Source organism: Lycium ferocissimum, chromosome 11 (genome assembly GCF_029784015.1).
Source record: "Lycium ferocissimum isolate CSIRO_LF1 chromosome 11, AGI_CSIRO_Lferr_CH_V1, whole genome shotgun sequence".
NCBI classification, from domain to species: Eukaryota; Viridiplantae; Streptophyta; class Magnoliopsida; order Solanales; family Solanaceae; genus Lycium; species Lycium ferocissimum.
In genome coordinates this window covers 45,880,701-45,904,927 of record NC_081352.1, presented here as the reverse complement: position 1 = coordinate 45,904,927, position 24,227 = coordinate 45,880,701, and the positions used below count along the sequence as shown (strand labels likewise).

General features: G+C 33.9%; 2 protein-coding genes and 2 pseudogenes across 2 annotated transcripts; 3 read left to right on the top strand and 1 right to left on the bottom strand.

Moving 5' to 3' along the window:
• The window catches only part of LOC132038407 (ATP-dependent helicase rhp16-like), a 99,861-nt pseudogene extending 83,475 nt beyond the window's left edge, over nucleotides 1-16,386 (top strand).
• LOC132037583 (ATP-dependent helicase ULS1-like) lies at nucleotides 10,918-11,457 on the top strand. The gene has a single exon (XM_059428116.1). The coding sequence runs from the start codon at nucleotides 10,918-10,920 to the stop codon at nucleotides 11,455-11,457; it is 540 nt and encodes a 179-aa protein (XP_059284099.1).
• LOC132037584 (uncharacterized) lies at nucleotides 11,566-13,341 on the top strand. Its single transcript, XM_059428117.1, has 5 exons — nucleotides 11,566-11,702; nucleotides 12,349-12,430; nucleotides 12,554-12,627; nucleotides 12,869-12,932; nucleotides 13,019-13,341. The coding sequence occupies exons 1-5, from the start codon at nucleotides 11,612-11,614 to the stop codon at nucleotides 13,026-13,028; spliced, it is 321 nt and encodes a 106-aa protein (XP_059284100.1). The 5' UTR covers nucleotides 11,566-11,611; the 3' UTR covers nucleotides 13,029-13,341.
• A 790-nt stretch (nucleotides 16,387-17,176) lies between the features above and the next one.
• On the bottom strand, nucleotides 17,177-19,396 carry LOC132037286 (uncharacterized; annotated as a pseudogene).
• Nucleotides 19,397-24,227: the final 4,831 nt, after the last annotated feature.

The following is a 24,227-nucleotide window of genomic DNA, read 5'->3' as shown; positions in this document are numbered from 1 at the left end:
AGAAGATTAAATAAGTGTACAATGCTTCTGCCAAGAATCTTAAAATGAATTGAAACCTACTAACTAGTTTTTTTTTTTTTTTAGCTTTTGACTTGTACAAGCTATTGAATGCAATTGTAAGAAAATGTTAGCTCTTTCAACAGCCAAGACCAAGGAATCCGTGGAAAAAAAAAATTGGGATTTGACTTGTCCATGCTAAAAAAATTGTGCCTGCATTTCGCAAAGTATGCAACGAAATATAAAAGATATATAACAACAATGATTCTTAAAGTATGCAACAATGCTTGGAAAAGATAAGTGTACAATGCTTCGCCAAGATTCTTAAAATGAATTGAAACCTACTAATTAGCTTCCTTTTTAGCTTCTTCTTAACGTATGCAATAATGCTTGGAGAAAATTAAATAAGTGTACAATGCTTCTGCCAAGATTCTTAAAATGAATTGAAACCTACTAACTAGCTTCCTTTTTAGCTTCTTTTTAACGTATGCAATAATGCTTGGACAAGATATATAACAACATGACGAAAAGTTATTTATAAACTTGGAGTACTCCAATTTTTTATTTTGCATTTCGCAAATTATCCAAAATCTTCGACTGAGACTTAAAAAATCTATTTACTATCCAAAAAATGTCGAACAAAAAAGAGAACACTCCTGGAAGCTCTTCCTCACCTTTTGCTTGGGCATTCCGGAAAACGAAATGATAGCTCAAGTTCGAGTCACCCAACGACGATCGGGGAACATGGGATCCATATGATTTTGAGATGGACATGTACAACCCGCACATGCTTGACGAACGAGAGGATGATTTTCGGATCGAAAAAATCAGATCCATGTGAGTACTACCGCGGATTACGCCGTGAATGGGAGCATAGGTACCATGAGTCAAATATGCTCATGAATGAGCTTGAGCAACTGGGGGCACCCAAGCCACGTCGATTCTCTGTGTGGATGGAACGCAGGGATATGGTAGAATATGAGATAGCTGTGAAACAAATTCGAAAGGAGAATAATAGGATGTTGGTGAGACGTTGTAGGTACTATATCCTTAAGCTCGCTGAAGAACAAGCTGCAGCAACAAATCGCACGCTAACAGAACATGAAAGAGCAAGTGTTTTAGCACACGAACTTTACAAATCGGATGATGACATGCCTAACGAACTCCCTTAGACCAACTATGTGTTATGTTTTTTAATTTTCAATTATAATGTAATTTTATGTTCATTCAATAAAGTGTTGTGTAAGTTCTATCCAACAATAATCGTTAAATTAAAGACAAAATTAAACTATACAATACGAACCGTTTATATTTTAAAGTAAGGACGACAACATATTATTGAAGGACGACAACATATTATTGAAGATTACATAAGATAACAAAGATTACATAAAATAACAATAACATAGAACTCGCATGAAAAAACTTAACGATAAACAAGCAACAACAACTACCGAGTACGATTGGGGCAACGATTTTTGTTATGACCGGTTTACTCGCAAGTTCCACACCTCCTCGCCATGCGAGCAGGAGCAATATCCATTTCATTCCTCCTTCTAGTTGTTCTATGGGCTCCAGAAGTTCGCTCGTATGCAGTGTTTGCAATTAAACAGAAGGGACTTGCAGGCCAATATGCCTCATCACCCAAGGGAGAAAACTTTCCACTGTATGTTTGCTTGTAATACCTACAACTGTAGTACTTGCTAACATAGTCCTTAGGCTGAATTTTACGGATCCGACAGAATTTAATTGCATGGGAACATGGCATGTGGTAGTTTTTCCATTTCCCACACGAACATTTTTTTCCATTCTCAGAGACTTTATGGACATTTCCACCCTTACCTTCGTGTGCAAATGTCAGAATCTCGAAGACCCCAGTCACAATGTTGTAGTTCATCATATCAGTGTGCATGGCGGCCCTATCCCAATATTCATGGAACTTCTTATCAACACCGGGCGGCCAAGTCTTCTTATTTACCATTAGCAGAGCAGCAAGGGCGCTTCTTTTAACAAAATGATCAACAAGATTTTTAAAGGTCAAGCGAACCATGGCTGTAATGTGCAATCCACGGGCTTTCTTCAATAAACCATTGTAAGACTCGAGACATTTGTCGTCATAGCCCCCCACCTATAACCACCGTCCTTATACAATGTCCATTTTTCCTTCGGAAGCTCGCTTAACCACATATGCGCTGCAGGTGACAAGGTTTTGATTTGTTGCATCCTCATTTGGTATTTCTTCTTTTGGTGCTCTGTAGCAGCCAACCACATTAGCTTCTCAAGATCAGAGTTAAGAAACTTTTTGTTAAAGTTGCTTTTTAAATGTCGAACACAAAATCTATGATGTGTGGTGGGTGGCTGTAACCATTCATGTGTCATTACACATTGCAAGATCCCTTGGTGACGGTCGAAATTAGTCCAATGCCTTTTCTATCACAAACAACATGTCTCCATAATAAACTGAGAAACCAAGTCCATGACTCATAGCTCTCACGTGCAACTATAGCATATGCAAGTGGAAAAATATTTCCGTTTGCATCAATGCCAACAGCAATCAACAATTTCATCTCATACTTACCATAGACATGGGTGCCATCTATTGAGATGACCGGCCTGCAACTTTTGAATCCATCGATACTTGGTTTAAAGGCCCAGAAAAGATACTTGAAGATGTGTTCGCCTTGCATTGTAGTTGACTCGTGTGTCCACTCAACAATAGTGCCCGGATTGAAATGTTCTAGGGCAGCCATGTATCGAGGCAATGCCCTAAAAGAACCTTCGAAATCACCATACACCATCTCAAAAGCTTTCTTACGCCCTTTTTGCGCTTTTCTATAACTAGGAGTATAGTGATGAATGCCTTTTATAGTTTCCTGAACAAACTTAATACTGATTTGTGCATTGATCATAACATATGGTATCAACGAAGTAGCAATGATGTTGCTATTCAAATTGAAATGATCCTCTCGTATAATCATCCGTATCACAATTATGTGGCTCAATCATTTTTTCCCGCTTTCCACATACCACTTCCGATCAACGAAAAACGGATCATCCAACTACAACCTTCCTCATGCCGCTTGCAAATAACCTTCCAAAATGTACCTTTGGCTTGATCTCGTTTTATATTCTTTTTTGTGGGCTATATTATAGAGTCTCACCGCACCTTTCATTTGCTTCTTGTTGTGAAATAACATACCTATTTGCATGTACAAGAAAAAATATCAATTCTTAATTACACCAATTAAAATCACAAAATTCAAAAATAATATATTATTAAAAAAATTAGTCGCACCAAACTAACCTGATTTGATAACTTTAGGATTCTTGGAATTCCAAAGTGCGGCTCGAAACGGACCGTTATCTCTCATGTATGCAAAATCTTCCGGTTCTACTTCTTCTGTATTATCCAAATATGGGATCACATTTGAATGATAATTTACACTAACATTACTGGGGGCCGCAACATCTTCATCAGAATCGTCACCGTCAGCAGACGATTGATCATCGTCCGTCCCTTCATGATCTAATGGACTATCACTATCCGACTCATTTATTATATCATTAGCTAAATCGTTATTGCTCACAATTTGTGTGAGCTGAGTCAATGTGGGGTTATCTTCAAAATTGTTATGCCTATAAATAAGAAAAATTCATAGAATTTACAAGTCAAATACAATTATACAATCCATGAATAAAGTGAATAAAATATGATTATATTTACCTATCACTGTCCAATTCGCTTGGGCCAGGATGTGAAGGGTGTCGTACATTACAATTCAAATTATGCAACAGCGTAGTAGTATTATTTGGTCCACCCGTCTCACAATTCTCGTCCACTCCAATCAAAGTTATGATCGTGCGTTGAAGCCATACCATCATCTTGTCTACCATAATTAGTTGTATCATTTGACTGACTACCAAATCCTACAATTGTTTGTTGTTGAACTACACCCCTTGAAAAACCAATATTCAAACTTGGGAGATAGGTAGTACCTCCAAAATCGAACTCATTGTCGGTCGGTACTTCGACTTGGGTAGAGCGTTGAACTGTAGCATACATGTCAAGCGCCGCTATGCATATGTGATTTTTAAAAATCTCAGGACAACGAAGAAATGACGATAAAGATTCATCGTCCGTAATTGGCATCTCACCATAAATTGGTGAACCATCGGCTGTAAATGAACTTGGACATCGTCCGGTTATAACCACCGACAATTCAGGATCATTTACGAACATTTTACTCCTTAAGACGCGTTGCAGACGATCATATTTTAGGGAAATTGGAAACCTTTGCCCTATTTCAGGACCACGGTTGTATCTAACCGAACCTGCTTCATACACAACTTCACCACCCCAAAATAAATACACTTTAACATGAGTTTCCGTCATCTTTTATGAAATATATGAGAGAAAAAATAAAAGTTGAAGGATATGAAACAGATAAGAGAAAAACAATAGATGAAAGATATGAGATGGATAAAATAAAATTGAAAGACGAAGGATATACCATAGGTAAAGATAGGACAATATTTATAAGCGGAGAAAAGTAAAAAATTTCGCAAATTAAGTCACGAAATGTAAAAGATATTATTTTGACAACTATTCAATACTCGTCTGAAACTGATTGAACCAATAGAAATGAACAAAAATATTTAATAAATACGAAAATTGCATGTGGGGTTTAGACCTTTCTGCACCATGTATTTTTCTATAAATAGTCTTCCATAATACCTCATTCATCTCACCACGCTAAAACAAACTCTTTCAAAATGTCATCGTGGAATCCATTCTTCTGGCAACGCGGCCCAATGACGTATCACCCAGGTGACATTTTTGAGTCAATGGGTAGGAAATGGGTTTTGGAACGTGAATTTGAGTACTCGCTTAATCCGAGCGAGCGCTACAATAGACAATACATTAGCAAGATGAGGAGAGAATGGAACTACCGCCTGGATGAAGCTCATAATATTGAGACCGATTTAAGAAGTCGTGGCCTACATCGTCCAAAACGCCGTGCAATAGGCATGCCACTCACATCACCCCAAGAATTGAATCTTGCTTTGAACCGCATTCGCGAAGAAAATAATAGGATGCGTTTGCGATGGTTGCGTTTAGAGGGACACAGATTGGGGTTATATGTTACCCCTGATTGGAACTCAGACTGCGAAATGTCTGATGAAGATGATTTTCCATAAGCATTTTTTTGTTGTTATGTCGGCTAGTTAAGTGTTGTATTTGTACCTTTTTCATTTTTCAATGTTATTTCAATTTGAATTTCAACTAAATAAATCCGACTTCATTAAAAATAGAAACGATATCTTATTAATGTAAATATTCTAATATTCGTCAGTCTCAGGAATGACGCTAATGCTATCGTCTTCATCTTCATCTTCATCTTCATCTTCATCTTCCTCTCCATCTCGTCCATCTTCATTATCGAGTGAGCGATTTCCCCCCTCCCATCCGAGAGCGTCGTAGTTCAAGCCTCACAGTTCACAGTGTCGTAGTCCAACTCCCCTCTGCTTTATGTTTTTTTTAAAATCATCCGCCGAAAAAAAAATTTAATGCTATTTCGTTAGTAGTATCACGAAATACATAAAAAAAAAAAAACAAATATTATTATATTTTCCTATTTCATTTTTGTGTAAACGAAATAATTTTTTTTTATTTCGTTTAAAAAAAAAAAAAAAAAATTTGTCCTATTTCGTTGGACTACCAACGAAATAGGACAAATTTTTTTTTTTTTTAATTTCGTTTTTTGTATGAACCAAATAAAAAAAAAAATTTAATGCTATTTCGTTAGTAGTATCACGAAATACAAAAAAAAAAAAAAAAAAAAAAACAAATATTATTATATTTTCCTATTTCGTTTTTGTGTATTATAAAAAACGAAATAAAAAAAAAGAATTTTTCGCAACAAAATTTAAAAACGAAATTTTTTTTTATAATGAAAAACGAAATTAAAAAAAAAAAAAAATTTGTTGCATTTTTTTTATACAAAAAATTTCGAAATTAAAAAAAAAAAAACAAAATTTGTTGCATTTCGTGCAATGTTGTCAACGAAATGCAACAAAATTTGTGGTCTTTTTTTTTTTTTTCGTTTTAAAAAATATTAAAAACGAAATTAAAAAAAAAAAAAAAATTTGTTGCATTTTTTAGTTGAACATAACTAAAAGTCTGCCGGAGGGGGCAGACTTTCCCTTTTAGTAATGCCTTGTATTCCTTTTATTTTTACCTGGACAAATCAAATCCAATTTTTTTAAGAATCTTGTCAGACTTTACCTTATAAGGCAAAGTTTAAGTTATGCCTTAAGGAAAACTTTCGCATTATGGGCATACTTTTAGTTATGTCTTTGGGGCATACTTTTTAGTTAAGGCATAACTAAAAGTTTACCTCGAAAAGTAAAAAAAAAAAAAATATATATATATATATATATAAGGCAAAGTCTGCCCCCTTCGGCAGACTTTTACTTAAACACAACTAAAAGTCTGCCCCCTCCGGCAGACTTTTACTTAAACACAACAAAAAGTCTGCCCCCTCCGGCAGACTTTTACTTAACACAACTAAAAGTCTGCCCCCTCCGGCAGACTTTTAGTTATGTTCAACTAAAAGTCTGCCGGAGGGGGCAGACTTTCCCTTTTAGTAATGCCTTGTATTAAAAACGAACTTAAAAAAAAAAAAAAATTTGTTGCATTTCGTGCAATGTTGCACGAAATGCAACAAAATTTTTTTTTTTTTTTTATTTTCGTTTTTAATATAAAAAACGAAATAAAAAAAAAAAACAAAATTTGTTGCATTTCGTGCAATGTTGCACGAAATGCAACACAATTTGTTTTTTTTTTTAATTTCGTTTTTAATATATAAAACGAAATAAAAAAAAAATATAAATTTGTTGCATTTCGTGCAACATTGCACGAAATGCCCATTTTGGTTTAAAAAAAAAAAGGCATACCATTTTGGTGTAATGGCTGTAAAAAGAAGCCATTTTGGCTCCGGACTCACGCAAATCAAAACCATGTAGGAATAGAATTTCACTCCTCAAAACCATGTATGAGTAGGATTTGGATTTAATTTTCTCAACTCCAACACAATATAGGAAATTTTCGTGCAGCAAGAAATCTTAGATTTAAGAGTTTTTATTAGTACTATGTTACAAGTGGCATTTAGCCTTTGCTAAGCCCGAGCCCAAAGCTAATACTCCCTCTGTTTCAATTTACGTGAACGTATTACTATTTGGGGAGTCTATGAGGTGATTCTTTGACCATGTTTTCCTTACTTTTTTTCTAAATTATTTGAATTATAAATTATCATGACTTATAGTACTTTTTATGTAGTTTCTAAATATGTGGAGTAAATTTTATTTTACAAACTTGAAAAATCTATGTCAAATTTTATTTTTACAAACTTGAAAAATCTATGTCAAAATTTAGGATCAAAGTTATAAAGTTTGACTCTCGTACTCCGAAAAGGTTCACATAAATTGAAACAGAGGGAGTATAAAAGTTGTTCCCTTTTTTGTTCTTCTAATGTTTTTGAGAATATAGCATCCAATAATTCAAATTGAACTTTATCATATGTTAGATTACTCATTTCTTTTGAATTGAATAAATGTTGGCTAACAGACTATTATAAAAAGATATTTGAGTATTCAAGAAATGTTGACACGATTTTCAACCTCAACTGAGTAAAGAAACTTAGAAAGTATGATTTATTAATAGTGGATGAGTGATGTTATAATGTGTAATGAAACTATGCACCACAAATTAGTTGTTGACGAAGCTAATTATTTATTTACAAATTCTTTTATTTATTTTGCTTTATTGCACCGGATATTTTAATATTTTTGAAATTATCTATCAACTAATTTCAAAACTCAAAATCATATAGGTCGGCTCACATAAAGTGAAACGGAGGGAGTAGCTCGCTTAGCTTGCTTTTGGAAAGTCAAAAGTATATTTCTTATTAATACTTATTTTAGGTTAATGTGTCTGATCAAGTTTTTTTTCTTAAAAAAAAAAAAAAAAAGCTTTTGAGTAGTAGCATAAGCAATTTTTCAAAAGTTAAACATAATATGCTACTTTTGAAAAGTATTTTTTGAAAAAAGTACTTATGATAAACAATATTTTTAAAATAAATAGATTTTGAAAGTGATAAAACTAAGAGTCCACCAAACAGTATAGAGAATCAGGTTCTCTATCTGTTCCTTCAAATAAAAGACAAAAAGTAAATAACGCAAGATGTTTACATGGAAACTCCTTGCTCAAGAGATTAAGAACCACGACCTACCGGAGTAGGATTTCCCAACTTTACTAAACTGAGCAATGTAACTTGCATTACAACCTATTGCAACCTAGGAATTAATTTCTTAATCCCTTACCCCTTACAATAACTCTATTGTAAGCCCTTTATAATAACTTTATTGCAGAGCTACAAACCTTGACTAACTCGGCGGCTAGCACTCAAGAGAGAATATGATTTTCAGATTTTTCAAGTGTTAGGTTAATCCTTGTAACATGTTGTTTATATGTGAGAGAGCATGTGAGAAGAGATAGGGACATTTCATCTTTTAATTTGGCCTCTAGCGATTCTTTGCATCGCCGCCGGTCGGTACGGTGCGTGCACTTTACATTTGTAGAGTTGATTGTACGACGACCAAGGGAACTGATCACACCTAGTCCCTATCTGGTTCCTCGAGAGTGTTTGGCAAATCATCAAAACATGAAATAACATAACTTGTCAGAAAGTTTGACCAAACATGCTATTACCATCTTATTTGTATTACCACCCTTAATTATATTTTAACCATTCTTCCCAAACAGAAAAGGTTGTTTCATGCAACACAAAAAATTACTCGTCCTAATGTGTTTGTAGGTTTGTTTTATGATGTATAGTAATAAATTTCATATTTCTAGACTTAAAACTAAACTTAATTTTTTATTAGTATATTTTAAATATAAAAACTAAACTTAATTTTCATTTGTATATTTTTAAATATACGTGTACATTTTAAGCTTTAGAGGGGATATTTTTCATTTTTTTTCTCGGGTTGCCCTTCAAATGCACTGGTCTTCGATTTTTGTTCCTCATATCTATGATTTTTAATTTGTACCTCAAATCAAGGCATAATTTCTGTAACATTCTTATATTTCGAAATAGAACTTTTGCCTTGTTCAGCATAAATTACGCAAGAATTAAGTTATGCGGAATAAGTTTTTTAGCATTTTTCAAATTATATTGAGTGTTGAAAGTTTTGCTTTGTCCGGCATAATTTGTGTGGATGTTATGATACATATGCCGAAGTTAAACGTAAACTACGCCGAGCGAAATCTAAAATTATGCCTTTTTGCAGATTATGTTGAGTGTTGAAAGTTTTGCAAAGTCCGGCATAATTTGTGTGGATGTTATGATACATATGCCGAAGTTAAACATAAACTATGCCGAGCGAAATAAAAAATTATGTTTGTTTCACATTATGATGAGTGTTGAAAGTTTTGTCTTGTCCAGATTATCTGTGTGTATGTTATGATACATATGCCGAAGTTAAAAGTAAAATATGTCTTGCGAAATCTAAATTATGTTTTTTTCCAGATTATGTTGAGTGTTGAAAGTTTTGTCTTGTCCGGTATAATTTGTCTGAATGTTAAGATATATATGCCGAAATAAATGTAAACTATGCCATGAGAAATCTAAATTATGCCGTGCTAAAAATAATGAAGGGCAAAAATTAAAGATCACAAATTTAAAGGGAAAAAATTAAAGACCATCCCGAAATAGGGGCATTTGTGCGAATGACCCGGTTCAAGTAGGGCTGCATATCGGTTGGTTCGGTTAGGGTTTGAAAGTTATCGATTATCGGTTTGTAGACATGTTAAACCATTAAAGAACCGTTAAGATATCGGTTAATGGGTTATCGGTTGTTGTTTGTTATCGGTTTGATTATCGGTTTATCCGTTAAGATTTCACACAAAAAAATTCAAGAACAAAGAACCTATCTTCAAAACTGAAAGTAGCTTCAGCTCCTAAGACTATGACGAACAAAATAATACAATTATTATGAAGGACATAAACAAAATTGGAGCAACTAAAGGTGTGATTTTATCAAACCTGTCACTGCAAACACCAATTCATAAGGAAAATAAGAAATATTTTTATTTTTTTTGCATGGATTCCCCTTCATTTGGGGTGGTCTTTAATTTTTACCCTTCAAATTGGTGGTCTTTAAGTTTTGCCCCTCAAATTGGTGGTCTTTAATTTTTGCATCTGCCTTTGCAAATTACCCAATCAGTATACTGGTATTAAAAACGATTCTTTTTTAATTCTGGGCATAAATAGTCCTTCCCGCCTATCAAACTTCCCAGTTACATTTCGACTTAGCTCTTTCTCACCACTCTTCTGTTCTGTGGAAACAAATTAAAGGATCAAGAATTGCCCCTTAATCTTTTTCTTTTCTTTTTTTTTTCTTTTGAAGTTTTCTTCCAAAGCTTCCTCATTTCTTGAAAGTTTATGTGAAATTGGATTATGTTCAACATTTTGGAACGCCCCAAAACGACATGTAATTGGAATACCATGGATTATCTTCTTGTTTTTTTCTTTTCAAATTTTCTTCCAAAGGTTATTGAATTTCTTGAGTTTCATGAAAGTTTATGTGAAATTGGATTATGTTCAACATTTCAAAATGCCCCAAGATGGATTATCTTCTTGCCCTTTTTAATTTATTGGTGTCAAATTACTTATGGAGAAAGGTAAAACATTTCTGAAATCCATTCTATTGTTGACAGAATCAGATGGTAGGGGCCATCTGTATGTGAAGTTTGAGATTTATAACTTGCTGGGAAGGCTGCTCGATAGGGAAAAAAAACGTGAGAGGATAGAAAAGAAAAGACCACTTTTGATATGGGAAAAACTGGAACAAGTAATGGATAATTTCCTTCTGGAGAATTATTCAGATGATTTTGACTTAGATAATCAGAATGTGTCAGTTTCTGAAACTGCCGAGGCACCATCCGATTTGATCTTGCCACTGTTGAGGTACCAAAAAAAGTGGTTGGCTTGGTCATTAAAGCAAGAAGAATCTAAAGCCAAAGGGGGTATTCTTGCTGATGAAATGGGAATGGGGAAGGCTGTTCAAGCCATCGCACTTGTGCTTGCTAAACGCGAATTACAGAAAGCATCTAGTGATTCCAGTATAATGTCATCTTCAGCAAGTACTTCCCAGGAACTCCCAGTAGTAAAAGGAACTCTTGTTGTCTGTCCTGTGGTTGGAGCAATGCATGGTTTCGTGAGATTGAACGTTGCACTACTAAAGGAAGCAACAAAACTCTCGTTTATCATGGCACCAACAGGGAGAAACTTATGCACAAACTGGAGGAATAGGATTTTTTCATTACTACGTACTCCACTATCGAGGCTGACTATAGGCCAAAGCAGCACAGAAAGAACTCAAAACCTCGGGTAGAAATGTTGGACCAGAAAACAGATTCTACAGAAAAATTGAGTGACGATAGTTCTATTGATAATTCAGTCAATGTTTCTAGGAGGAAGTCAGTTTTTCATTCAGTGAAGTGGGATCGCATCATTTTGGATGAGGCAAGTCATACGTTCACAGATTCATGCATTATGTTGTTGTTTTCTTCAATTGGCGTTCAATTGGTTTCCCTGTATATGTCCAGTTGCTGTTTAAACGATCTCTTTATATAACTTGTAAGTACCAGACATTCCTCAAGCTTATTATAGATCTTCCCCTCATGAGCTAGATTTTGGGTTGAGTTAGGCCAAGGCCATATCTTACAAAGCTAGACTTGAAAATGTGGAGATTGGTGTGGTGAATTCTTAATGAGCTATGGCGGTTATGAAGAAACCTCTACATAGCTAACTGCTGAATAATGAAGCTATGGTGGTTATTAGAATGTAAATAGTCTTATGTTGGCTCTTCGAACGCCGTGAAGAGTCTTATAGTGGTAATGATGAAACTTTTACAGTTAATTATTGAATAATGTCGGTGAGAGTACCTAAATACCTCTATGACATTTTAGGTATTAAACTTTATCAGAATATAAGAACATGAAATTTGTCTTTGTCCTAAGTTAATTCATTTATTTGCTTAACTGCTCATCATGTGAAATTTTATCTGAAATTTTAGTTTGATAGCCGTCTTTTATCTTCATAGCAGATCATGGATTTTCCGTGATCTCTGCTACTATATTAAATGATGCTGCATGTTATTGTACTTTCTGCCTGCCCTAGTCATGGGAACTAGTCGTTCATGAGAGTAGAATTCCTAAATTACATTTGATACTAAATCTTTTTATCTGCAATTTTTTTACCTGATTGCACTTCTGTGGCATAGGCTCATTATGTAAAAGATGCACACTGCAACAAGGCAAGAGCTGTTTTTGCTTTAGAATCTTCTTACAAGTGAGCCTTAACTGGTATACCCCTGCAGAACCGTATGGGAGAATTGTACTCGTTCGTAAGTTAAACTTCTGCAGGTTTATCGTTTTTCAGAACTTTTTATTGTTGTGAGGTTAATTACATTCTTTACTTTTGCACAGGTCCGTTTCTTACAAGTTACTCCTTAGGCTTATTACTTTTACAAAGATTGTGATTGCAGAGCACTTGATTATAGGTATACATAAAGTTTTTGTTTTTAAATCTTGATTCCTATCCCTGAGGGTGAAAAGATGCAATGGCTCAAGTACTTAATATCTATTATTCTTTGCTTCTCAACCAATGCTATTGAAATGGTTCAGCAACAGTCTCAAAAAATCTCTTTTATAATATGTTCTTTGATAAATGTGGTGTACCCCTCCCTGGCGCGATAACAATTTATAATTTTGTCTATTTCAGGAAAATGTGATGTACTACAGCTTCTCAACTGAGTGCCCACAGTGCCTCCACAAACGTGCACGCCACTTTCTCTGGTGGAATAGAGTAAGTTAATACGTAATTAATAGACATACTTTTGAGGCTTCATCTTATTGCTAACATGGTAAAGTTGAAACATCTTCTTTTTCTAGTATATTGTAAAACCTTTAGAATCAATTCAATCCAATGCGACTGGTAGAGATGCGATGGTTTTGTTGAAGCACAAAATTCTGAAAAACCTATTGCTAAAAGGTACCAAAAAGGAGAGAGCTACAGATCTTGCACTTCCCCGGCAGACTGTAAGTTATGTCTTACATTAATGCTGTGTGCTTCAATTTGATAATAATTTCCCATGTGTGTAGTTTGTTACTTATTTTTTGGATTCAAGTTATTGTGAGAAAAGATTCTTTGGACGTGAATGAAAATGACTACTACCTACAAATGTTAGAAGAAACCATGGCAAAGTTGGATAAATATGCTCTCTCTGATACTTTATTTTCAAAACTGAGCTCTTTTTGTTTGCAAGTTCCACTTTGCTCGTCTCTTGCGCTGCAAATTTGCTGATCACACCAGAGTAGCATTTTCCCATAGAATTTATTTCACGGGATTGGCTCATTTTTGTTTTCCTTTTTGGGTTGCATATCCTGTTTTCTTGTCTTATGCATGAAGTACTTGCAAGTAATGTGTTTCCGACAATTATTTGTTCTTAAGTAGTTTTGGAACATACTAGGTTAGTTTCTAGGTATACTGAATATGTAAGATCTTACAAGTCTTTTTCTTCCCTTAAAATTCTCAATCATTTGGGTCATTACCTCGCCTGCAAAAAGTACAAAGAGGATATTTTTATGTCTAACTGTATTTTTTTCCCTGATGTATTTTGTGCAGATATGCTCAGGCTGGACCTCTAAGGAAGAACTATCCCTCTTTAAATACACGCATACAGCAGGTACGAAGACAATGTTGTATAAATGACATGCGTGAAACCTGCATATATATTTATTGTTCTGCAGCTTCTTTTATATTTTCATCTTCTGTTTCCTATTCAATTTTCTGGTGTAATTTTCACATAAATGTTTTCTCGTTAAAATTTAATCAGTATAGTATTACATTGTTTTAGTTTTATTGAAGTCTTGGATTGGTAACTTGGATTGGTGGATCTGTATTTGGACGATAAAATGGACGGTTAATACAATTTGGTCAAGAGAATTATGTAACCACAGGAATTAATCTGACAGTGGACCAAATGTAAATTGGTATAAAAGATTGGACTATGGAAGACTTATTTGATGTGCATTGTGAAAGTTATTAAAGATATTTGTTTGCTTAAATTATTTTCTCATGTCAAAGCTAAATCTTTTGCATTATATAAAAAAACTGATTTTTGAAGTGGCTGCTTTTAGTTTTCTTGTCCTTCTATTATGCTTGGCCCGGTATTATATAGTTTTACCTCCCTGTACATGAGCTTAAATACAAGCCTTTTTCTTTTGCTTCCTGTCATTTGCAGGCATTGGATCATCCTTTCCTAGTGGAATTCTCTGAAACATATTATGGGTGTTGGAAAACAGATGCTGAGTCCAACACAGATAATGATAAGAGGCATTCTATTACTAAACCTACTGTCAAAGGGTTTAAGTCCACAAGTATATGGAACAAAATTAAGCTCGACCCTTTCCGGACAAGCACTAAAATAGAAGCTCTGGTATGCAATTACATTCTACACTATCATCATATTTCTTCTCAGTTTGCTTTTCTTCTCAGTTTGCTTTTTTCTTCTTTTCCTTATGTGTTTCTTTCCTTTTCACAAATAGAGCAAGGAGTGTCATGCCGCTAATTGATTCTTAGAGTTATACCATCTAAATGACCAGATTTAGAACTAAGATTATGTTCTAACCCAAGGGGTGTGAACTCATGATCTTGTATCTTATTAATGTTCTTTTGCATTGGCGAAAACCTAACTGCTTTTGTGAATCTAGGTGTGCCCCACTCCCCTGAATAAGTGAGGCCTATGCATTAATTATATTCCCCATTTCAAGTGTGAAAGAATTGAAGAATCTAAATCTTATCAATTTGATTGACGTTGCGCTAGTGTGCTTAACTCTTCGATCTACTTCAATAATATTGCTACAGTATCTCTACTTTGATGTTACGGAACTCCATCATGAATTTCAAAGTGAAGGGTGTCTGCTAAATACATGCTTGATGTTCATTTCTACTTTTTTTTTTTTTTTTTTTTTTTGAAATGTAGAGAGAAGAAATTAGGTTCATGTTTGAAAGAGATGGTTCTGCAAAAGGAGTAGTTTTCAGCCAGTTCACATCGTTTTTGGATCTGTTACAGTATTCTTTTCAGAATGGAAGATATAAAAATATTTTATGTTCTTCCTTCCCATTTTCCCCTCCTTTTTTTCTTGTCAGTGTGTAACAAAAAAGAAGCTTGTCATGTATGTTTTTGGCAGTCGGGCGTCAAATGTGTTCAATTAGTTGGAAACATGTCTGTTTCTGCAAGAGATACAGCAGTCACCAGATTTACTGAGGATCCAGATTGCAGGATATTGCTTGCGAGCTTTAAAGCTGGAGGCGTTACCCTCAATCTTATAGTTGCATCACATGTAAGGGATCTATCTTCTTTCTCTGTGAATGTTCACTCTGGTAACCATTTCAGATGCAAAGACTTGTGGATATCTAGTGTCGCATTCCTGTTTCTCTTTAGATCTCCTCTTATGTTGTTCACTTGATATATTTCAACTTCATTTCTATTTGCACTTAAAGAACCATTATGACTTGTAATCATCTATTAAATAAGTACATGATATGTGGCTCATCTCTTGACCTATGCTAGGTTTTCTTGATGGAACCCTGCTCGAATCCTGCTGTAGAGCAGCAAGCCCAAGATAGAGTCCATCGAATAGGGCAACATAAACCAGTCAGGTGTGTTTTGCATTCTTGTATTTTTATGCCCTTGAATGGCTCTTTTTTTTTGTCTTCTCATTACTAGGATTGTGAGATTTATTATTGAGGATACGATTGACGAGAGGATCTTACAGTCGCAAGAGAAGAAGAAACATCTTCAAAGGTGTCTTTTTCTTACAGTCGTTTAGGTTGTTGCATATGTTATCTGACAAAAAAATGCCGATGAGCTGAAGTTATTTACATTCTGATTTCTTGTTCCCCTTCTTTGCTTCCACCCTTCCCTCCTCCGCTCTTTATTGCAGGACGATGACTGATTCTTTTGAGGCCTGGGAGAAACTGTCGTTTGAGGAGTGGGGGTTACTGTTCGAGCGCGACTTCGTTTAGAAAACAGATTAACATTTACATTTTTTTTTTCTAAGCTTCTAGCAGAAATTTTGTACCTAGCGTCTGCCATTTGCCCTTAGGCTGTTGTACAACTTTTGATCTGTCCAAAGTGAGTTTCTGTTGCTTCTGAATCACAGTGATTAGTTCCATCAATTGTAAATTGTTCTAATTGATTCCACAAGTATCTTTCCATTTTAGTGTCACCAACATCATAAAAGTTGCATCTTCATACCTTCTCAAGGCATGGTCATAGAAATGTGTATCTTTATTTTGCCTTTGGTTTTTGTGTTTAATTGATACTTTCCATCTTAGGCCCCTTCCAGTTCTTTCGCGATTTGGTTCAGACAAGCTTATCCTTTGTTCTATTCGTCGATATCTCATCTATTCCTCGTGTTGTACAATCGATACCGACTTTTTCTTGATTTATTTTATGGGGTGACAAATATGTACCAGCCGCTTTGAGTATTCTTTCAATAAGCAAAACCTTATAACTAAAGGCCCCAACCTCCATCAGCGCTCTGATTTTTCGTCATGAGCATGCTGTTGGTTTCATCACTCTATCGTAATTGATTCCATCCCCATTTTCTACCTCTCGAAAGTTGAGGCCTGAGAGATGGAGATCATCCCTCAAAATGCATTGTTCGCACTTCTCAAGCTTCTTGTTTCTGAGACTTCTTCTTTTCTTGTACCTTCTTGTTTTTGTACATTGTATTTTTTAAGATTGGTCTGTTGGTCCAATTGCCACTGTTGGTGCTGTCTAATTTGTGACTAAAGAACACTTGCACGGTCAAAACATCTCTTTAACTACCTAATTTGTCCAGTTTTTTGTTGTCATCTGTAATAGTCAAATAAGATCGCTACAAAAGAACAATTGTATATTTGAATTGTGGCTTGTTGCATGGTTCTAGAGGTTGTTAGCTAGCTAAATTTGTACTACTTTTTTGCTTCCAAAACGATGCAGATATATTAAGCCAGAAATTTAAAGAGATTCATTACAAATCAAGACCAATCTCGGAAGATCATGAATCCAAAAATCCCAGCTCTTTCGATAGATCAGAAAGACAATCCACTTGTATTAAAACTACAAAAAATACTGCAAAAAATAAGAAGAATATTTTGTCAATCTGGCCCTTGTATTTTAAAATTAAACACTTAATACCCTTATATAATGGAAATCCTAAACAAATATTCCATTAAAAACATAAAGGAGAAAGGTAAACCACTTTCCAATGCCTCATTGAGAATCAACATACAGCAAAAAGGAGTTCAAATGCAAATTAAACTATAGATGTCCCTTGTGAAGGCATAGGCATTATTGGAAGCCTTTCCTCTGAGATTTGAGAACGCAGAGAGTGCAAGTCACTGCCATTTGCAAGGCTATTGAACTCCACACATTTGGATGGCATAGTTGGATAGCGCCGTTGGCAGAATGTGACCAGTCTTCTAACGGAATGCAGAAGCTTCCTAGTTGTCTCGTCATTCATGGTATGAGCAACACTATTTGTGTGAATCTTCTCACGAGCTGATCGTTCATGAATACCAACCATAGTAACCCCAATAGGCCAAGGTGCATTACCAATTGCTATCTTATTAACGTATTGATCCATTGCAGCACTATATTCCCTATTCATACAGCATTCAACCATCACAACTAGTGCTTTCCTAATGTCATCACCAAGTAACCTTTTCCTGCATAAATCGACTAATGGATTCAAGTCCCTAGCACAGTGCATATAAGTAGCCACCATAGAAATAGATTCCCCCTGATCTTCCTTCCGGTTATCAGCCTCATGATCAAGTTCTTGATTCCACTCATTCAACAACTTCTTGTAGAACACTAAAATCTTGTCCTCATCACACAAATCCTCGAAATTCGTTTTCATTCTCTTCAAATCTCCTTCATCGCGTTCTTTATGCTCTGTCGCCTTTCGCTTCAACATCCCTGACTTCTTCAACGCCAAAATATCTCTCAAAAAGTCACTTGTTTGCCCTTCAGTTATATCACTATCATCAACTTCAAACAATCCATCTTTCAACACAAAATTCAACCTAACAAGCCTTGCCTCTTCATCTTCTCCGAATAAAGTCACTGGATGTTTCAGAAACCTAAGACGGCGAATAACTTCTTCTCGTGGAAGGGAGCTCGATAAAGAAGATTCTGGTTTGATCAGGTATTGGATGTTGGATAACTTTGACAAGTTGGTAAAGTGCTTCTTCTGTTGTTGTTCTGATTGCTTTTTACGTTCAGCTTCACGTTTTTCCTCTTCGCGATGTTTTGTAAACTTCTCTGTTGCATCTCCATTCGATTGAAGAATTTCAGACCACCCCGATTGACTTGAGCTAGGCTTTGGCGTAGATTTTCCGTTATCTGTTTCACTGTATCCATGTCACCCGCTTCTTCTAATCACTCAAATTTATATTTTCTTATTCCTTGGTTTTGATTTGTGAATTTGCTTTGCGTCTATCTTTATTTATTTAAAGAAGAAGCAAAACCAAATGCATGTAGAAATAGGATTTGACGCAAACCAAGTGAGAATAGGACTTGAGTTCATAGGAAGCTGCGTAGAAATAGGATTTGACACAAACTAAGCGAGAATAGGATTTGAGTTCACAGAAATCCATGTAGAAATAGGATTTGACGCAAACCAAGTGCGAATTGGATTTGAGTTCAGAGAAAGCCGTGTAGAAATAGGATTTGACGCAAACCAAGTGAGAATAGGATTTGAAAGCCGTGTAGAAATAGGATTTGACGCAAACCAAGCAAGAACAGGATTTGAGTTCATGCCAGAAAGCCATGTAGAAATAGGATTTGACGCAAACCAAGTGAGAATAGGATTTGAGTTCACAGAAATCCATGTAGAAATAGGATTTGACGCAAACTAAGCGAGAATAGGATTTGAGTTCACAGAAAGCCATGTAGAAATAGGATTTGACGCAAACTAAGCGAGATTAGGATTTGACGCAAACCAAGCTAGAATAGGATTTGAATACACAGAAATCATGTAGAAATAGAATTTGATGCAAACCAAGCGAGAATATGGATTTGTGTTCACACACAGCCATGTAGAAATAGGATTTGAAGCCAACCAAACGATAATAGGATTTGATATTGCCAACATAATATATGGAGATATTATATATGGTTAATTACCTTTCTAATGGAAACGTAAAATCTTCCCAAATAAATTACATTAGACAAAATTGCAACATTGGACAAATTTGATAGTTGTCACTATCCCTGCTAGGTTTCTGCATCGGTTACATTTATTTTGAGCCGAGGGTCTATCAGAAATAGTCTCTCTATTCCAAAGATAAAGGTAAGGTCTACGTACATCTTACCTTTCCCAGACCCTCACTTGTGGGATTACACTGGGTATGTTGTTGTTGTCACTATCCCTGCTAGCTGTTTTGTAATTTGTCAATGTTTAGTTTGTTTAATTCGCTTAAATTTATTAAACAACACGTCAAACGTGCCCATGTAAACATTATTATACCTAAAAATTGTAAGAACTACTAAATATATATACACACAGTAAAAGTGGGAAGCCCCATAGTTAAGAGTTAGATTACGAAAATACCCTTCAAAAACTGAGTGAACATTATATCCTTAATAGTTAAAAGAATTACTTTTTAGATTTAATTTACATTGCAGTTATTTTCCCCCATCTCCCATGTACTAAAAATTGGATATTAATTTGCCTTTTAATTTACATTTCAGTTTTTCTCCTTACATCTTCCATGTAGTAATAGTCAGCTATGAATTTGTTAATTATTAGACATAATGGTTTTCAGTTACAGATAATATTCTTACAACCTTTTACATGCTTTAGTCTACCCTATAAAAGTGTGCACATCAATTATCAAAGCACGATATTATATTTCTTTTCGCAAAATACTACTATGTTTTCCCATTTCTGGGCACAACATTCTGCAACAAAAGGTCATTCACTTTGTGCTCTTTTGGTGGAATTAATATTAAGTAATTACTTGTCAGAGAATTGTTCACTAGGTTTTTTCTTATTTACATTCTTTGGAATTTTAGTTTGCAGCTTGCTGTCTCCTGGCATAAATTGCCCGAGGGTTATAAGAAAAGGTTATGGAATTTATTGCTGCTCTTACAATACTGAGGTACGTAATTTCTGTGTTCCGTAATTAAGTATTAAAATCAGTTGTCTTATGCTAATGTCCTCGTGTTCTTACAAGTTACAGGTCAGCCCTTCACAGCTTGAGACTCATGTGCTTCACACCGGAAGTCGTGAGTGTCTGTTTCCTCTATGTGGTTTATTTTAGGTAAGTTGTGTAAGGGATCAGGGACATATCCAAGTCATTTTACTGGTTTTACCTTTTTTTTCTGATTGATATTCTAATGTCAAATTCACAGATATAGGACTCATAAGTTTGATTAATTAAGCCAAAGGATATTTGTACGTGCTATTAAGATTTATAACATCAATTGAATTTTTAGATCACTAACTATTAAGTATCTGTTAACAAATTACTACTACTTTTTTGTAGATGTATGCCTAAAAATTGACAGCAATACCGTAGTCATCCTAATGAAGATATATATTAATCGAATTTCCGAACAATTTCTACAAAATACTACTTTCATCTGATAACTTCCTGATATATATGTAACTGTAAAGAGGTGGAGATTACAGTTTCTTAATAACAAGGCAGAAACTTTTAAGACATGAAGCATTTGTAACAATAGCTACCGTTGCATATGTTCATAGTTAAAAAATGTATCGTTGAAATGTCAAAAAATGCATAGGAAAATATTACACTAACTTGTAGATTGCGTACAACTACAAATTACAATACTGACCGAAGTAATAGAAAACAATTGTGCTTAAAAAAAAAACATTTCTTTCTCCCTTGAAAATTGAAGAATATCCTTTCAACTTCATTAGATAGCAATTTTTGGTTAGATTGTGCACTGCAATGACCGTAAATATTGATCATGTTGGCTCATTATATATTCATTAATTTGGGCTTTGCATTTTTCTCTTTCAAAGTCTTGTGATCCACTTATTCTCATATTATGTGTATATCGCTTTAAAAAAAAAAAAATAGTGTTGATTAGCATGGAATATTATTATTCTAATATTATGTGTATTATCTATCAAAAATTTTATTTCTTATAGTAAAAAGTAAATTGACATTTCAATTATTAATAATGTTCCATTAAAATGAAATAAGATAAACAGACCAATACTTGCCCGCATCCGTTCTACTTACTACAGCGTATTTAATGTACAAAATTGCTTTCAAATTCTAATAATAATACTCAACCTTTAAAATGCCTAATTAATATTTTGGAGTTCTTTCCAATAATAAACATATAATCAATGTAGCAGAGAAATATACAATACCGGCTAAGGAGAAAGGGCAAAAGGCTCCTCATAATTAAGCACTTCAATAGCAGGATATAAGGTTTTAACACTATTTTTTAAGCAAAATCTATTCTTTTTTAAACCAGCAATGCACAAGAAGATTTCTCTCGCCAAGAAAGAGCATGCCGAGTTCACCATTGTCCAAATAAATATTTGAGAGAGAAGCTCAAATGCTTGGACATTTCTCAAACCAAACATTACTTTCGCCGGATCTTTCGCGATTGTAAAATGAAGAAGACTACAGTTTCTTAAAGAGAAAACTTCTATACAAAATATTTGTAATCATAGCCGACATTCCTCATATTTCATTTGTAAATTATATGATGTCGTTGGAACAATTAAAAAAGCAAGAACACTGTTAAGTTGAATATTCGGTATGAACATAATTTAAGCATCCAAATATCTAATAATCATCTTACGTTCAACAACTAATGAGTCGGTAGATTGTATTTTGTCCCTTCATATGTAGTGTAACTCATCACAAACATATTCTAATTTTATTGTATAGTTCTATAATGTTTGTACTATTAGCAAGGGATAGACGTGCAACACACGTGTCCAGAAACTAGTTTCATTTAAAAAGAAGCACTTTAATACTCCCTTTCCGCCGTAAAAAACATCCAAACAAACATGAATATTATTCCTAAAAATTGCAAGAGCTACTAAAAACTTTAATTTCATTTACTTTGTCCGTCTCAGATTATTTATCGTGATTACTAAAAATAGTAGTTTCAAATAATTTGTCAATTTAGAGATTCAAGACACAATTTATTAATTTTCCTCATTTACCATCTATGATTAATGGAGATGACACATAAATAGAGTAAACATTTAATGGAGAGAGATTATAACTTAGACATAAATAAGGGTAAAGTTAGTGAAATACCACTACTAATTAATATTTCTTAAAGGACGTGAAATAAAAAAACGACAAATAATTTGAGATAGAGGGAGTAAAAAGAAACACTTTAACATACTCCTTTTCAACCGGAAATATATCCAAACTAATCAAAATAATTAGGGCTATTATCTATTATTTGAGAAGGAATTGGTATTTTATATCCTGGGAAAAATGTTGACTGATCATTTTGTCATTTTTGAAAAGAGATTTGACATTGGATAAAGTCGTGATAGAAATCTTAATATCTAGGATTTTAAAATTTTACCTTAATAAATAGTTTCTTATTTTACCTTATCATAATTATAATCGTTGCTTTTTTTATTTTATGATTGCCCTAAGAAGAAGTTATATATGCGGAATAAGGTGAGTGATAACTCATACTCCCTCCATTTCAATTTATGTGAACCCATTTGACTGGGCACGACATTTAAGAAAGAGTGAAGACTTTTGAAACTTGTGGTTCAAAATAAGTCTTGAATATTTGTGTGGTTGTAAATCATTTCATAAAGTGAATTTGTTTTCAAATTAGGAAAGAGGTCATTCATTTTGACACAGACTAAAAAGGAAATAGGTTCACACAAATTGAAACAGAGGGACTTTATATCACCTTTTATCATGTTAGAACAAAGGTATTAATCTATTTATCTAGGATACCACCAATATATTGACTCTCTGTTTTCATTATATACTAAGTTAATTTCTATAAAATAATGACTCAACAATTATAGTCATCGTATACTTTGAATTATCATTTTCTTAGACATAGAAGAATAGACCCTTGTGTCCGGCCCTTTCTCGGATCCCGCGCATGGCTGGAGCTTAGTGCATCAGGCTGCCCTTTAGACATAGAAGAATAATTTTTTAATTTGTATTATCTCTAAAAGATCATAAGGATTAATTTATTAATTTGTGTGATGTCATAAATATTTGAAAATCATGATAAAAGTATATTTAAAATTATTTGATAATTTGAATTACAGTATTAAGTCGCATAAACAATAATAATTTTCATAAGATATTTTAAAAAAAAAAATATGCTTTTCAATTCACAAAAAAAACATGTGTGCTATTATCATAGCACAATTTTGGTTGACCTTTTGACCTTAAAATTAAATTTCACACCATATAAAAATAGTTTTTTAATTATTTTTCTAATATGTAGGACTTTGAAATTGAAAAAATATTACTTATTAAATCTCTCTTTATTTAACTATTTACTAATCCTAATATTTTCAACTTAAAATCAAGAGTTTAAACAAGGTGGTTTGGAAATTTTTGTTTTTCATATCCAAAAATAAAAATAAAAATGAACTAAATTTTTTATTATCATTATTTCCTTTCTTATTTGAACTATGTTGGAAATCTTAATATAATATCTTGGATTTTATAAGAACTAATAATTTTACTTTCTATATATTATTTCAGTATATGAATAATGACATGACTACAATTGATGCAATACTATTCTTAGAGCCTGTTTGGATGGGCTTAAAAAAAGCAGCTTATAAGTTGTTTTCAGCTTATAAGCTGCTTTAGATAAGCTAAGCCAAACGGACCCAATTATTTTTTTGGGCTGATTTTAAGCACAAAATGGCTTTAAGTTGCCGACCAAACACAAAAAAATACGAAAATAGATTAAGTCATTTTAAAGAACTTATAAGCCAATCCAAACAGGCTCTTAATGAACTCTTTTAATTTCCTATTCAAATAAATCCTCTTCATTGAAGTTTTTTTTGTGATAGCTGAAATCAATAATCAGGAGGTAGTGGTATA

What these genes read in the sequence shown, in the direction of transcription:
- LOC132037583 (XM_059428116.1), top strand. Translation starts at nt 10,918, where the DNA reads ATGGATAATTTCCTTCTGGAGAATTATTCAGATGATTTTGACTTAGAT.
- LOC132037584 (XM_059428117.1), top strand. Translation starts at nt 11,612, where the DNA reads ATGCATTATGTTGTTGTTTTCTTCAATTGGCGTTCAATTGGTTTCCCT. An exon ending in TTACAAGTGAGCCTTAACTG is followed by an intron (nt 12,431 to 12,553) that starts GTATACCCCTGC and finishes ACTTTTGCACAG; the next exon opens with GTCCGTTTCTTACAAGTTAC. An exon ending in TGCAGAGCACTTGATTATAG is followed by an intron (nt 12,628 to 12,868) that starts GTATACATAAAG and finishes GATGTACTACAG; the next exon opens with CTTCTCAACTGAGTGCCCAC.